The sequence below is a fragment of the Spinacia oleracea genome, chromosome 5 (genome assembly GCF_020520425.1).
Source record: "Spinacia oleracea cultivar Varoflay chromosome 5, BTI_SOV_V1, whole genome shotgun sequence".
Lineage (NCBI taxonomy): Eukaryota > Viridiplantae > Streptophyta > Magnoliopsida > Caryophyllales > Amaranthaceae > Spinacia > Spinacia oleracea.
Genome location: NC_079491.1, coordinates 29336719 through 29353428, shown reverse-complemented (window position 1 = coordinate 29353428; position 16710 = coordinate 29336719). Strand labels below are relative to the sequence as shown.

Below are 16710 nucleotides of genomic sequence, written 5' to 3'. Positions count from 1 at the left end.
ATGTGAACAAATATTTGTACCAAATTCAAGATCGTTGTATTATGATCTTGATCATATACTACTACTTTTATTATGTTGAGAGCTATCTCCAACTAATCCTTGCATGTATTCATGTATAAATTTGGTTCGGAGAGCGCTACAATGTCTATTAGACATATGTTTTCATTATCTTCATACACCATGTTTATCTACACTTGATTCCCTTTTGTTGAGTGTTAATAAAGTTCAACAAGATGTTTTGGTGTAATGGGCCCAATATTTTTTTTTCTCCAACCTACCAAAAATATAAAGTTTATGTTTTCTCATCACTAACTTTCACATGCTTTTCATCATTTGCAATTTCACTTCTGGTGTATATATGTGTATTTTGAAATTACATTCATACTCATTTATTCACCCATGATTATACTATATTTTACTTTCACATCCTCGATAATTACTATTGACATTATCTTACTATCTCTAGTCATACAATTTCTCATTCACTTATGGGAATGATTTACCTAGTTGAACTTGATCATAATATTTTTCTTCAAGATTTCGTTATTTTTCTCATCCACTCAAAAGACAATATATGAACTATTTAAAAACACTCTTAAATCTCTCTCAAAATTATCGTGTCTGCAGGATCACACTAGTTTCATGAAAGATATATAGGGTATCTTGACAACACGATTAAGAAACTATTATAGTTTTCTAGGTCATATTTTCTTATACTTCTCCAAAATGTCTTCGGGCCTTTAATGGTCAAATGTCCAAACTTAAGTCGTGAACCTATTTCGACTTGTAAACAAAAGTCAAGGGTTTGCATTTCAACCTATAACACCCTTGATAAATAATTTTCATCAGGAAAGCAAAACCACATATTTAAGTTCTTCAATATTATCTAGTAAATTCTAATTATTTAGTAGACCAATACCCTTTTCCTCCATAGAGGTAACATACATTGGCCACATATCATTTTTATCTTTCTCTTGTTAGTTACCATCTTTGTCCCCTTCTGGTGGGGATATGAGTTATTAAGGAACCACCCCGGCCTCGAACTCGACCATATTCGTATCCACGCCCACGCCCATGACCACGTCCTCGACTACTTTTATTGTGTGGTATTTTCTTTTTCATTATGTGATATTGCATTCGCTTCAGGGAATGGAGCAGGACCAGTTGGACGTGATTCTTAATTTTTCATCAATAGCTCGTTATTTTTTCTCAGCCACAAGGAGACAAATATAAGTTCAAAATATTTCTTAAATCTATTTTCACAGTATTGTGTCTGCAGGACAACGTTATTTGAGTGAAAGGTAAAATAGGTTTTCTCCATCATTTTTGCATCAATGATTTCTCTCCACATGATTTCAACTGTGAACTAATTCTGAATATAGATGAATTATATTCAGTTACAGACTTAAAGTCTTGTAGTCTTAAATGTAACCAATCATAACGAGTTATGAGTATTATCACAGTTTTCTGTTGGTCATACGTTTCATTTAGGTTACTCGAAAGGACGTGTGGATATTCTAATGCCAAATACACACACTTAAGACCCTAATGGAGGTGATGACGAAGACATCATAATTTTTTTTCCTTGTTTTGGCTTGATTCTTTATTCCTTTTTTAATTGTATCACCAAGTTCTTTTGTATCTAGGTGAATTTCAACACATATAAGACAAATAGTTCTTTTCGGTTATATCAAGGCCGCAGATTCAAGTTTTGTAAGGTTCGACATATTTCACTATACAATGGAATATTGTAAATTAGGACTTACGTAATACACATATTCAAATCGAGTCATAATCCAATACTGTAGTTTAAAGCCTTTATACATATTCCAAACAAGTAACTGATTGCGAATTAGATAAGAAAATTCTCACAGGAGTAGTATTTAATCTATACATGATTGGACGTTTAGGCTAAAACATGAAAATTAAACTTCGTAATAGAATTTCCAATAATGTAGATCATGTCGCCAATACTCTTTTCATCATCTTGCTATTTGACTTTGCCATATACTATAATAAGCTTTATCGGGAAAAAAAAAATCTAAACCTAACATGCTTATACTAACGCACAAGGAGTTTGAATATTAAGTACCCTTCAATATCTAATTTAGTTGACTAAGAGGATAATAAACATAGAAACAATGACTGATTTTGGGATTGAATTGCGACAAACAAAATAATTACGGAGGAAGCAATAGTTATATTGCGATTGGTCGATATCAAATCCCTCAACAAAAAATCAAGCATACAAAGTACGTGGAATTATCAATTATAAGATGAATCTGCAAAGTATTTATAGATATGATTATATAATCAAACAATGAAAGTAAACTTACTTCGATGGCAGGTGTGACAGATTTTTTTTTTTTTTTGGATCAGTCGGCTATAATTTCCTTTGTTTCTTGTCTGCTCAGTCGGCTAGGGTTTGGTGCTGATAACGTATTGTGAAATACACAGAAAATAGAAGAGAGATTGGAGGAGGACATTTGTGTGTTTTATTCCATGAGAATAACGGGGTATATAACATACAATAGATAGAGTTTGCTTGGAGAATAATAAACCTAAGATCTAGACTGTTCAAGAAAGATACTAGGGTATAATGGACATACACATAATATTTCATAACATGACTTTGATTCTATACTAATATCATTGTGAACTAGATCCACATATGTGTTTCTCTAACGTACAAATAGTGTAACGACTGCCCGAGTGCCCGTGCATATTTTGGACACCAATACGATAAAACTAGCTGCTATATGCAACCTTTTCCAAATAACATTCCTAGAGACCTACACAAACCCAACCTCCATACTCCTTAATAAATTAGGCCTTCATCAATTATTGTACTCCGTAATTTTTTAATTCAATGAACCCCTTATTCTCCATTAACCACTAATTTGCATTTCCTGATAAGTTAGTATTTCAGCAGTCTGCTGCAACTCTTCCAGTTGCAAAGAAAAGATCAAAGTAAAGTCAAGATAGCGGGTACAAAAGAGAAAACCCTAGGTTTTGCATCTGGATCTTCATCAAGAGTGTTGAAGTAGAAATGTTAAGCTCAGTAATAGCACTGTGTTTGGTGGTGCTGGCCTGCGTTGAGCTTGGCGACGCCGCAACCGCTGTGGATGTTTACCGCCTGATACAGTACGATCTCGCCGGTGCTCCATTCGGATCTCGAGTCGCTAATCTTAATCATCACGCCGTTTCTTCTCTCTCCGCTTCCAATGCGGATCTCTCTCGCACCGTTGTCATCATTCCCATTGCCGACCTTGATGTTTCTTCCATTGAAGGTTTCTTACTTTTATTTGCTTTGCATTTTGACCAATTGTTTTTTTATCCATCGGAGAAAGCATTAACCTTTTGAATCTTACTTCGTATTTACAGTAGTAACATTCAATTTTGTTTCTTTAATCAGTTGTATTATAGTTTTGATTTGTTTCTCTGTTTAAACATGTACTGCAGATTACATTGGCCGGAAACAGCCCCTAGGAGGTCTATTGTTTTTGCTGCCTCGGATTTTGAATTCTGGAAATAGAGAAAACAAACAGGATGCTGATCAATCTGAGCAAGAAATAAAGAGAGACAAATTGGTGCTATTGGAAAGGCTGCTGCTGCATTCCAACATACCTGTGAGTTCAGATCACTGCCATTCTTGTGCTTATCATTTGATTCTAATATGTTCCATTATGTGCAGTATCCTGTCTACTTTGCCTACGAGGATGAACACATCAAGGCTGTACTGGATGACGTTAAACGAAATGATGCCATTGGTCAGCCTGCCACAGCAACTACTGGCGGGTGAGTGTGTTCTTCTGTTGTGTCTTTATTTTTAAGCTCTTCTTCCTTCCGTCCAGGTTTGTTTAGAGGACCCCAATTCTGGATGCTGTTCAACGTGACTTCATTTCATCTAAGAGAATCATCCCTAGCTACTTAAATGACAAATTGCAGCACTAGTATAATGTGGATCAATCTGTTATACATCTCTTTGCGTAATTTTATTTCCTCTTTTCAGTCTTCTGATATATAGATATGTTCCGTGATAGGTTCTTAGTTTGGTGCCCTAGTGCATTCAAGAATAGATTTACAATATTTTTTTTTGGTACTAAAAACAGCCTTCTTTCTCTTCCTCTCTTTATCTTGTATGGAGTAGCTTTCTTGCTCTTCCTCTCTTTATCTTGTCAAATTTCCTGTGTGGGTGCCTTCTGATGGGATATTTCAGGTACAAGCTTGTTATTTCAACATCGGAAGCAAGGAAGGTTTCTTCTCCCAGTATAACGAACATTCAGGTAAATTTGTAGGTTGTTAAAGCCATGACATTAACAGTAGGGTGCTGATAGCATGGTAATTATATAGGAAAAAATTGTTCTGTTGTACTCCCTCTATCAGCAACTCCTGACTTTCCTTTAGCTAATCCAAAAATTTCATATTAGTTGCAACACTTTGACTTTTCACACTTGTAAACATACAACTTTGACCATCAATATGTCTAACTTTTTACTAGTGAAAATGATTGGAAAATTGATATTTTGTAAGGGCAACAAAATTTTACATACTAACATTTGTTTTATATTACCACCAAAAATTTACTGTCAAATGCAAAAGTCAAAGCGTTACGACTAATGAAAAATAGAGGTAGTAATAAAAGGGGAATTTTAGTGACAAACTGACAATGCTAATCCGATTGGAAACAATTTTGACAAAAAAAGTAAAATTTACTAGAGACAAGAGGGGGGGGGGGGAGCAAATTCCTTGTTAAAAAACCGAATGGGAGAAAAAAAAGGTTACAATTAATTAATTGAAGAACAATTCGCTAGCAAAGAATTAAAGAGAGACGAAGAGGGGAGTAGGAGTCAATCTGAATTTAAAAAACAGAATAGGAGCAAAAAGGTTGCAATTAAATTAATTAAAGAACAAGCCGCTTGCAAATAATTAAATAGAGACGAAGAGGGGAGTATATCTGTCTGGAAATACTGATTGATGAAAAATTCAGTTGGAAAGAATAATATGTCTTAACCTATTTCTATGGGTCCAAGTAGAAAGTAACTCGGGCGACAAAGCTGGGCTGTGGAGGCACCCTATGGCTCAGCCCCTCTATGTGATATTGCCTGGAAACCTTTAATCAGTTACATGGTCAACAATCTTCCTGGACCCATGTTGATTATGTGATGCATTTTTGGGGTAAACGTTGAGTTTTTTGTGACAAGTTTTTTCCAAATCTTGTTATGGCGATAGGACGAGTCCGTTAAACATTATGGTTTGTTCCCGTCACTTGTTTGCATTTCTTCGTGCAACCAGTCTTTATCTATTTAGGAATTTTTAAATGTATTTTGTAGTCCACTTTAGCTTTTTTAATATTAAAAAATCCATGTTGATTATGAAAATATGAACATTTAACTAACGTGGCATTCGACATGGATTAGGCTTGATATTTTACCACGTGCTGCCTTCCCGTGGAACCTTATCTATCTGATAGAACATAACATCTGAAGTGGATATGTAAATGATTGTATAATATAGTTATTCTATTGCTAATATAGTTCTTCTCGGTGCTGCAGGGATGGTTGCCAGGATTGAAGCTAGACGGAGATTCCAACCAAATCCCAACAATTGCTATAGTGGCATCATATGATACATTTGGGGCTGCACCAGTGAGTAACTATGATAGTCATAAGTGAAACTAATCGATTTCTCATCCACTGTGCTATTTGAAGATCTGTTAGCTTAATTTTGCAGGCGTTGTCAGTGGGTAGTGATAGTAATGGAAGTGGTGTTGTGGCACTTTTAGAAATTGCGCGGCTATTTTCAATTCTATATTCAAACCCTAAGACAAGAGGAAGATACAACTTACTTTTTGGGCTAACTTCTGGTGGACCTTACAACTATAATGGAACTCAAAAGGTACTTTGCTCCTCGTGTTTTACTTTTCTTTGGTGATCATATCTTCCTCATGTCTCACTTTGTTGTTCCTATACCATTCTCTTGTTGCTGTTTAGCAACTCTAGTATCCTCGCTCTGAGCTCCAGCACCTGTCTTTTTGTGGACACCTTGAATTATCGTCTCTTCTCAACATATCAATGATTTGACGTTCTAGTTTTCTTGTCATTCTTTTGTTTATGTATTCTTCAGTTGTCTGAGCATTAATCTTAGCCTTCAATGTAAACTGGCAGTGGCTTCGAAGCTTAGACCAACGTTTGCGCGAGAGTATTGATTATGCTATTTGTTTGAATAGTATTGGTTCATTGGACAATGAATTGTGGCTTCATGTGTCGAAACCTCCAGAGAATGCTTACATCAAGCAAATTTTTAAAGTAAGTACATTGATGGTAACTGTGGCATGCATCTATTGGTTGATTCTTTTGTACTCCTTTGTGCCTGAATTTATACCTTTATGCAGGATTTTTCTGATATTGCTGGAGAATTGAGGGTTAAGGTTGGCTTGAAGCACAAGAAAATAAACATTTCAAATCCTCGAGTAAGTTGATTTGCTATGTTATTACTTAAATCATGCAGCAGTACCAAGTAGGCGTGCCAGTGTGGGGGAATCCAGCGATTTTTTTTTCACTCTGGTCCTGTGGATGTTCTTTGGATGATGAATGATGAATGTGGGAAGCCTTAGGTTATTAAAGAAAAGCTTGTTTTGGCTTTATATCATAGAATTCTCCATCCTTTATGGGCTATTGCTGCTTTGAATTGTCTGCTAAAGTAACATTGAATGAGTATTCAACCCAAAGGTTCTGGAATGGCGAAACAGTTTATCTTTTGGATATTAAGCATTATGTAATCATTTGTAGTTTTAACGAAATATTTTTTCCTTTATCATAATCATAGCAAATAATTTGCACAATGGTAAAAAAAACCAAATATTTAGTTGCATGGCCATGTTATTTCCTGTGAATCACATAGACCAGTTTCTGAACCTTTTATCCCGCTGTAGGTAGCTTGGGAGCATGAACAATTTTCAAGGCTCAGAGTGACAGCAGCCACACTTTCTGGCCTCTCTTCTCCATCCGAATTTTTGGAGAATTTCGGAAGCCTTTCTGATAGCAGGTGATTCACTTTCCTGAAATGTGGTCTGTCCATGCTAAAAGAGTGTTCCCTTCTATAATCGCTGATTGTTTTACAGGCAATTTGTTAGTGAAACTGCTATTCTCAGAGGTGTCAAGTTAGTGGCGGAGAGTCTTGCGGTAAGTCTATGCTTTTCAAGTTTTCAGTTAGATTTTCCAGGTTTGGTGCTCTTATTACTGTGGGTTGATACACGAGTTTACATTCGAGACAAAAAAATACAATTGCTACTTTGCAAGGACAAAAATAATAATAAAGTTGACAGATCACTCAGATGATTAGTCCTCTCCCTTTCTTTTCCAACCTAATTGCCCCGTGTTTTAATTGATAAACATGGTGTGGTCAATTCAATGATTATAACATCAGAGTAATCTGAAAAAGAAGGCTGAAGTGCTGAACACACCAACCTTTCTTTCTGTTTCTCTTGTATGAACCAATTAGTCCCAGAAGGCTAGTGTTTTAATAGGCAACCGTTACAATAGTCAATTTTCTGTAAAGAATCTGAACATTAAGAAGGCTGAAGATACCGAACATCAAAGTGAAAATACCCTTGCTTTTAGATTCAAGTGGGACAGTGAAGGAAATGAGATTCATTTTCTGAAAGCTTACTTACGACTTTGGGGGTGTTTGGAAAACTTAAAAGGAAAGACATGGAATCAAGAATGTGATAGGATAAAAAAGCAACCTCAACGGCCCAATCTCCGAATTCCCTCTAAAGTTTGGTCAATGTGGGGAAACGGAATGTAGTTACTACTACCTCCTTTTTTTTTGTTCTGCTCATTCTATTTGTGGTTTTTTTTTTGTTCTACTCATTATACGTTATTTTATATTTCCTCCTTTTTAAAATAAAATGTGATTGCACCATTTGATGTTTTACGCTTGCCAATACAAAGCTTTAGCCATAATATCTCTAATTATACATTAGTGGAAATTATAAGTAGTTGATATTTTGAAAAATATATATCGAGACGAATCTAACAAAATCGCAGATGACTTTAACAGTGTAAAAGTGCAAGTGGGGCAATTATAAAAAAACGGAGGTATTAGCATACCCCCCTCTTACCCCCACAATAGCACTCCCGATTTTTCTTATACCCATCCACCTTTTTACACTCTCCCCTATATTTTCCTAGTTTATCTTATGCCTACTTACCTTTTTCACAATTTTATTAAACATCTAAAGTAAGTGAGTAGAACAAGAAAACAGAGGTAGTGCATTTTTAGGAGTTTGGTATAGGAGAAACATCAAACTCTCATGCTGCATTTATTAGTGGCGAATCTAGTACTTTGTATTTTAAGTTGGTGTGGACCGTGTGGTATTATGTATAAAAATGCGCGCCTAGGCAATGAGGCGCAAGGCATTTGGAGTCAACACCTTTGATGGTCTGGTCGAGGTGATTTTGATGAAGCGCACCTAAGGTGCACACCATTTTTCAACAATTTTTTTTAAAAAGTTTTTATTAGGGGCGCCTCACTTCCATGAGGCACACCGAGGCAACTCCAAATCGCCTTGGTGCGCCTTGAGCCTTTTTATATATTGGTGTGGTACCAACCAATACAATAGCATACAAGAAATGAATGAATTTGTTTCTTTTTGATATGAGGATTACAGATAAAATATTAACTGTCTTTATACCCTTTCCACCTATCTTATGTTCCGGATAGGGAACACGATCGTCACTACAATTTATAATATAAATCCCACCGTAAAAGCATTGTAGTTACTGAAAAATCATTACAAAATTAGTTAAAAGTGTTTTTTTTATGCGTTGTTGCCTTGTTGGTGATTGGTGGTGGGCTTGGTTCATCATACATTCAGACTATGAAACTGGTTGTGATTACTCCGGCTATGCTCTCTTTGCCTTATTCTAGGAACTTATTCTTATTTGACTTAGATGATGTCAGACCAAATCAGAAAATTTTGTACCAGATATGTTCTTATTTTCTTTTGGTTATTGCTAATATTTTCGTTCAAGATCCAACTTGATTAATTTTTTTCCTTACATATTACAATATATGCATACAAATATGGTCTACGGGATCAGACTAGATCTTAGAAAACTCAGTTCAAAACACTTCTCTCTGGTGAAGAGAACATAGTCTTAAGGTGGTTGGTTCATGGTGGTTGCGTTCTATTTTAGGGTAAGAGGGTTGAGTGACTGGTAGTGTTTCGTGGTTACATATGTAGTTTCGTTTCTTTAAAAATCACATTGTCACGTGTCGCTCTCCTCCTTCTATTCTACACATGTCATTCCATGTCATCCACATACATTTCAAAAATTAGAAATACATACACTTTAAACAAGGTTCGTACCCATAACCTCATGACTTAAACACTCATGATTTATCCACTAGGCGATGTTAGGTACTTGGGTTATATGTTATCTTTTGCAAATGAAATATAGTAAGTGATAATAAAATAAAGAACAATTATTTCAATATAAGTAGGAGTTAATTAAGCTTCTTTTTTTCTTTTTTCAAAAAAGAATAGTTACAGTTGCCCAAGTAACCCCGAGCCAAAAAAACTAGTTCTAATCTGAAAAGGGGAGGGTCTTGAACCTTTCCCTTTCTTGAAACCTCATACCAAATGCCCATCTTATGGTATTTTCGTGAGATAAATTGGGTTGGATGAGTGAAATGCAGTGACTCAAAGTCTTGGCATCCAGCTTGTTACTGTTAGAAACGAAAGTTATGCTAGAGTAAAAGACTACATACATTAGCTTCAGTGTGCTCCTTGTGTAAGACGCTCAAGCATACTATTACTTCCTGTGTTTCATAAAAATCACTTGATATTGGCACACAGATTAAGGAGAGAGGAGAGAGGAGAGAGGAGAGAGTTTTATCCTCCCATAATTGTGCCTTCCTAGGAACCTAACTACATACCTTTCCAGGCACCCCAGCTTGATCCCACTGCCATCTTTTCCGACCGCCCCAATCCCTTTCCCTTTTCCAGTGACACTATTCTAATTCCTCCTCTCTCCTTATCCTTTTCTGGTGTCTCCTCTCCTTCACCTTCTTGGGTGCCTCATCAGCTCACCCCCTCTTCTTCCCATTTTTTTGGCGCCTTATTCCCCTACCCTCCCTTACTGGCACAGGTTCTACTTCCTTTCCCTTTTCACAACAGTTGTTGAAGAGTTGAAGTAGTTCTAGGATTGAAGAGTATAAGAAGAAGTAGTTTTAGGATCTGTTGCCGGGTAATTAGGGAGGATTGTTCTGCTCCCTCTCTCCATGCCCTCATTTTTTATGAGAATGAACGATGGGGTGGGAAGGATACTGATGTTTCATCCAGGTGGTGTTTTCATAGTTGATGGGGGTGGGGGTGGCTGGGTGGTGCTTCCGCACAGCTGGTGTCCGGAAAGAAGATGGTGGTGGTGGTCCGGCAGAGATTTCTAGAGAGGTGGGGTATTAGTTCTGTTGATTGTTTGGTTAAGGGTTATTGAATTTGTGATTTTGGACTATAAAACTCCCCAAAAAATAAGTGTTGCATTCTTTGAAACTTACCAGAATGGCAACTGTTTCAGTTTTTTTATGAAATAGAGGAAGTACTTTATACGAATCTGATGAGTTATTCTGTTGTATTTTGATGTGAGCCTGTGTGTACTAAAGTTATTTTTTTGTTTTCCTTTCCTTCGCCGGAGGTCTAACCGTCTAAGCCTATGTATGCTCATCCTTGTATTTACTGGCCATCAGAAGAAAAAAAATTAAAAAAATTATTTACTGAAGCTGGCATTTTTTACTGATCTGTGTTCTACAAAATTTATGCCTATGTTTGAGCAGTCTAATGTGAAATTTTACTTTCTTGTAAGCAGAGGCATATATATGGGCATGAAGGAAAAAATATTCAGATATTTGCAGAAAACAGTAGCTTAGCAGTCAATCCATCTTACATAGCTTCATGGCTGAGTCTTTTATCGCGGACACCTCGAGTTGCTCCTTTCCTTCCGAAAACTGATCCGTTCATTGGTGCTCTCAGAAAGGTGAGCCTGCCGTTTGCTAAGATTTTTTTCATAATCAATCTGTAACTGTGCATACGACTTCAGTGCTTTTGAAGGGAAAAAAATGTCTTGATATCTAACATAGGCATGTACGGTTAATAAGGCGGACTAATCGTTTTTTATTCGCTTGAATGCTCTCAGAACATAGAAGGAAATACTCAAGATCTTGCTCATTTAATGATTCCTGTGTGACATGTGTGAAACTATTTAATCCTGGAATCTTTATGATTATTCAAATAAGATTTCTGTATAATTTAATTGGCATTCGTGTTTCAACTTGTTTCCTTCCTTTTGGGATTGAAATGGCATCGGGCAACATTTGTAAGACCTAAGGTGTTGGTCACTTTGTCCTTGCAGAAATAGGCAGTTTTATAAATTTATAGCTGGGAAATTGTTGGGATTAACAATAATCAGAGCAGATGATACTTTTCATATCCCTAGCATTTAACATTCAGACAATCTTCAAATAACCGATCCCACTAGGACCTGTTAGTCCTCCTAATCAAACAATATACCTAATTATCACTACCCTAAGTAAAGTGATAAGCAAGGGTAGTTATCTACAAGGATTAAGGATACACTAACTTTTGCTAATCAAACAATAAGCTAGGGATTGAATCGGAAAAGTCACTAACCAACTACAATTAATTACCAAAGATAAACAAGATTAAGGAATGAGGTCAAACACCAAAAAATCATGAAATGAACATAAGATGATCCAAATTAGAGACGGTATACAAACACTACATGAATGAACGTTGACCTCCTAAATAACTCCAACCACCCCCCGGTGCATGAGTAATTTCCCTAAGTATCAAGTATGAACTCCCATTTTATACTAACTTACTCGGGGTCAATCAAACCTAGTCAACCAATTGTCAAAGCTAAGTAACAATCCCTTGTTAACCTAGTATGACTACTCCAAGGAATCAAGTAACACTCAAGTAGCTAATTTGAATGCAATATGTATCAGAAATGCTCAAATATGCAATAATTTAATCATGAAAGTCCATAATTTCCAACTCAAATCCCCAAATCAATCTTTCTTGGGTTTTCACCTAAACCCTGACCATTACACTACTCCATAATCATAGAAACAAGGAATTTGAAGAAATTAACAACTAAAAACATGATACTAACATAAACAATAACTAATCTAAAGATTAAAACAACTAAGTTAAGCATGAATCATTAAACTAAGCAAAAACAATTAATCTAATCAAAGTACTAAAAAAAAGAGAGAAAATTTTCATTGATTAATAGTGGTATTCTTCAAATCAACTTGTCACTAGATTATTATCCTAAATCCTCTATTTATCATTGATTTTCCTCACTTTCTCTCTCTAGAACTAACTATGGAGGCTAAACCTAATCTCTTTTATTATGTATATTTTTATTGGTCATGACCCAGAATTGGGTGTTTATCCTACAAGCCTAAAAAGAAATAAAAGAGAGAAGTAAAATGAAAGTAAATCTAAAACTAACTAAAAAGAATCAAAAGAGGAGAAAAGGAAAAGGATAGTAGTAAAAATAGAAAAGGAAAAGAGGCCAAAATTGAACAATCCGATCCCCCTATCTCTTCCTTCATTTCCTTCTCTTCATGTGCCGCTTCTTCATGATGATTTTCCTCCCTCCATAGCAGCACACACAAATAGTAGCCTTCATCCTTATCGTAAAATAGCACGGCTCCAAAGAAATGGAGGACCACCCAATTAAGCCAGTCACGTGACTTTAAATTCTGTCACAAGCAACCAGTGCAACCGCAGAGGAAAAAGGTGTGCCTGCAGTGCAGTTTGGCTGCGGCCGCATGATGAAATTGATCGAAATTCATAGTTTTGTGCGCCGACATCATTTTATGTTGTGTGACTGCATCTAAACAATGCTCTGCTTCTTTTTTGGGATGTGTTTGGTGGCTGTGTTGGAGGAATTGAGGGGCGAGAATGGTGGGGTGTGTGTTTATGGTTGTTCTTGGTGCTGGTTTTGGTGTTGCAAGGAAAGTGCGGCGGCTGCTGGGCTGAACTTGAAGTGGAGGCGAGGAGGGGCAGGGGTTGCCAGCGGTTGCTGGATGTTGCTGCCACAGTGAGGTGGTTGGACGAAGGGTGAAGGGGAGGCTGAAGGTAGATATGTAGAGAGGAGAGGGTGCAGGGAGACCGCGATAGGAAGGTGTGGTGCTGGATGTTGTTCTGAATCGATGGAGAAGGCTGCGTGGATGGGGTTGTTGTTGTAATGGAGGACTAGGATGCTCGGACTCGGGTACGGGTGTCGGACTCGGGTAAGGGATCCGAGTGTCGGACATGAGAAACTCAAAAATCAAGGACTCGGGGACACGTTTCGAAAGGGTCCAAAACTGGTATTTGGACTCGGGGACACGGCAATGCAAAAAAAAAATAAAGATTTTTTATTTTTATTTGCAGATTTTTTTTTTAAAAGTACTGGGTTTTTTTTTTTTTTTTTTAAATATACATAATTTCAGTATTATGGAGAAGTAGGTGAGAAGTCAAACTCCTTGGTTGGATAAATATACCATACTTTATTGCTGATATTAAATAAAGTAAAAAACAGAAAAAGAGGCATAATAAAAGGACTCAAGAGTCAAGAATACCCCACCAATAAAGTTAAAAAACAGAAAAAGAGGTAGAAGAATCAGTAATGAATAAAATGAGAGATGGAAATCACGTGACTTTCTTCCATTACCCAACCCCACATAAAAAAATAAAAATAGAAAACCAGAACCAGAACCAGCACAATGTCCATTTTTTTTTTAAAAGGTCGAAGAGAAGGTGAAGACAGCCACCCTTCGCCGGAGAAGAAAACGAACAAGTCGCTGGTTTCAATCTACTCGGATTTTTTGGCCGAACAAAAGCCCTAAGGTTTCGGCTCTTGATTTGTTGTTTTCTTCCTTCAATTTTAGATCTAGGGTTAGCGAGTTGCCGAGTCCACTTTCTCTCCGGCGGGTCCGATCCGGATTCCGTGTCCGCACCCGGGTCGCGTCGTGTCGACACCGGTACGGAGGGGTGGTGAGCCGAGTCCGAGCATCCTAGATGGAGGAAAGAGGCAATGTGGAGATGGCTGGGGCCGAGGTGAATGGGTGGGGCTGCGGAGATAGAGGTGGTGTAGGATAGGTTTGAAAGGTGGTGTAGCATAAGGTGGCATGTGTTGTAATTAGCTACCTCGAAAACAGGAAGTCCAAGCTTCGTTGCTCATAATTCATGACCAATCAACATAATCAACTCGGATCTTCAAACTCACGCCCGGACATTGATACACTCACCTACACAAATAAAAATAAACATGGGGGGAGAAATGGAAAACAGAAAATAAAAAAAACTAAACCAAAATAAGAGCAACAATCAAATATATACATTTATAAAGATCTAACTGTAAAATAAAGAAAATCAAATAAACTAGTAAAATAAAACCTAAAATACATAAAAATAGCTAGAAGCCTAGAAACAATCAATAATCTATAAATTATTAAAGTAAGAAACTAAGGAAAATAAAGGATAAAACAAAGAAAAATTTACTTAGAAAATACCTAAAACTACCACTAGTCAGAGCCCACATTTCATGATATATTCGAGCAAAATACCGTATATCTGCCGCCTCTGCTTGGGCAGCCTGAGACATCACTTACTAATAGTAGCGCTGATGTTGCGCCAATGAATCATCTGAACACCCAAGCCTACCTACCTAACCTTGGCTGCTTCGACTTTGATCGTTTTATACATCAGTTGAGAGTATAGACCATCCCGTTTGGGCTTGGTTTCTGGTCGCAAGTAGGCTAGATCTTTTAGTTCCACATCCTAGCTGCAGCCTTTATTGCAAATTTGCAATGAAAAAGGACATTCCCTTTTTACCATATTCTTTTGCTCTCCGGCAACTTTCTCATACTCCCTCTGTTTCTTTTATGTACCCACTTTCCAAAAAGGGTGTTTTTTCTTGTTCTACCCACTTCTACTTTATTCTATTTTTTGAATACATATTTTACCATCTTACCCCTTTTCCACACAATAGTTACACATTTGTACACACTCTATCTCTCTTATTCTACATTTCTACCCACTTTTTTCTTACATCCACCCACCATTTTACTATCTCTTACAGGCCAGATTGGTCGTTGAATGGCACCCATCCGGCAAAGCTTGCCATGCCAGATTCTTTATCCGAGGAGCTTAGTTTTTTCCATAGAGACTGCTACGTGTTATTTCTGGAGGTCCTTGCCATATTGTCCATCAAGGTGTTATGCATTGTGATCTTTAGAATGCAGTAAAAATTTCAGAAATTTGGAGATGGGATTCGATTACAAAATCTAATAGGTCTATTACAAATGCTTACCACCTCCATTTTTTTTTGTCCAACTTGGTTACTGTAGATGTGGTGTTGAGAGTTTTGAAAAAGTTGAGGTAGTATAAGAAAAAGGTGGATAGAATAAGAGAAGGGGAGTAAAAAGGTAGGTGAGTGTAAGAAGGGGGCACATTTTTTGATAGCTTCATAGCTACCAATGCTTCGACAGTGAGGATATTGCTTGTCAAACAGCTCAAAATGATACCCTCAAAGGAAAATTGCTTGAGGGGTTTTGTCCTGTCAATATTTGAATGCTGCTGCTCTCTGGGATTTTCATGGTTTATATCATTGAGGAACATGCTGTGTATTTATATGCTGGGACATTTTATATTAAGACTTCCCCATAATTTGCTTTTTTGATGGTAGGAATTGGCAGAGCATACGGCTGAGGTGAGTGTACAACATGAGAATCTTGATGGAATTTTCACTTTTTATGATTCAACGAAGGCCACTCTAAATATTTACCAGGTATCCTTTCTTTTGTTGATGTATTTGCAGTGTGTGCACATGCCAATGTTTCTATACAGACAGTTATTTATACCAATATCTATTGGACTAATTAAATATGGGTTATTGCAGGTGGCTAGTGTAACATTTGACTTGCTGTTGTTGCTAGTTCTGGGATCATACTTGATAGTGCTATTCAGTTTCCTTGTCATTACAACCAGGGTGAGATAGATAACTTTGAAAAATGCATGAGTAGTCGTGATTGTTTCATGTTTAGTAGTGACCTTATTGTATTTGTCCATCAGGGTCTTGATGATCTCATCAGTTTATTTCGAAGACCACCATCCCGGAAAGTGAAAACAACTTAATTCTGCAGAAAGGGGGCTAATTGTTGGACATCTTAAAGCTTGCTGCACACTCAAAGACAATGATGTTTCTTGCAGTCTAGGCTACCGTCATTTTTTTCCAGCCTGAACCATAAATGCTGCAGGTGCAGATTTGACATTGCTGGTGCTTTGTAGATTAATCTACAAGTAGGAAGAGGCGTCCATTTCAGAAAGAAATTTTACATCTGAGAATTTGGTGCATTATTGACAAGCCTAAGTTTTGTTAAAATATGACTATTGGTCAGTGTTTGGTTTTACCATCCACAATTTGAACACCTTTTATAGTCAATTTTGTGATTGTTTCTTACATAGTACTTTTTCCACTGGGGAAACCAATCCTAGGCAAAATATGATGTTAACCGGTGGTTTGTAACAGGAGTAGCTATGAATTGGTAACACTGACGAAAAGTTTATCTGCTTCGGTTACAATTTATGAGAATGCAATTTCCGGAAAGCATATGCATCAATTATGCGAC

The 16710-nt window shown here is 36.9% G+C and overlaps 1 protein-coding gene across 1 annotated transcript; it reads left to right on the top strand.

Moving 5' to 3' along the window:
* Positions 1–2762: 2762 nt before the first annotated feature.
* LOC110798813 (uncharacterized) lies at positions 2763–16688 on the top strand. The gene is made up of 14 exons (XM_022004010.2): positions 2763–3290; positions 3463–3629; positions 3695–3798; positions 4220–4286; positions 5556–5648; positions 5734–5898; positions 6168–6308; positions 6395–6472; positions 6935–7047; positions 7124–7184; positions 10872–11039; positions 15768–15869; positions 15981–16070; positions 16154–16688. The coding sequence occupies exons 1-14, from the start codon at positions 3050–3052 to the stop codon at positions 16214–16216; spliced, it is 1653 nt and encodes a 550-aa protein (XP_021859702.1). The 5' UTR covers positions 2763–3049; the 3' UTR covers positions 16217–16688.
* The last annotated feature ends 22 nt before the right edge of the window (positions 16689–16710 follow it).

Excerpts from the sequence above, each read along its gene's own strand:
- LOC110798813 (XM_022004010.2), top strand. The coding sequence starts at position 3,050 with ATGTTAAGCTCAGTAATAGCACTGTGTTTGGTGGTGCTGGCCTGCGTT. Across the intron at positions 4,287-5,555 it reads CCAGTATAACGAACATTCAG|GGATGGTTGCCAGGATTGAA; the intron begins GTAAATTTGTAG and ends TCGGTGCTGCAG. Across the intron at positions 7,048-7,123 it reads GGAAGCCTTTCTGATAGCAG|GCAATTTGTTAGTGAAACTG; the intron begins GTGATTCACTTT and ends ATTGTTTTACAG.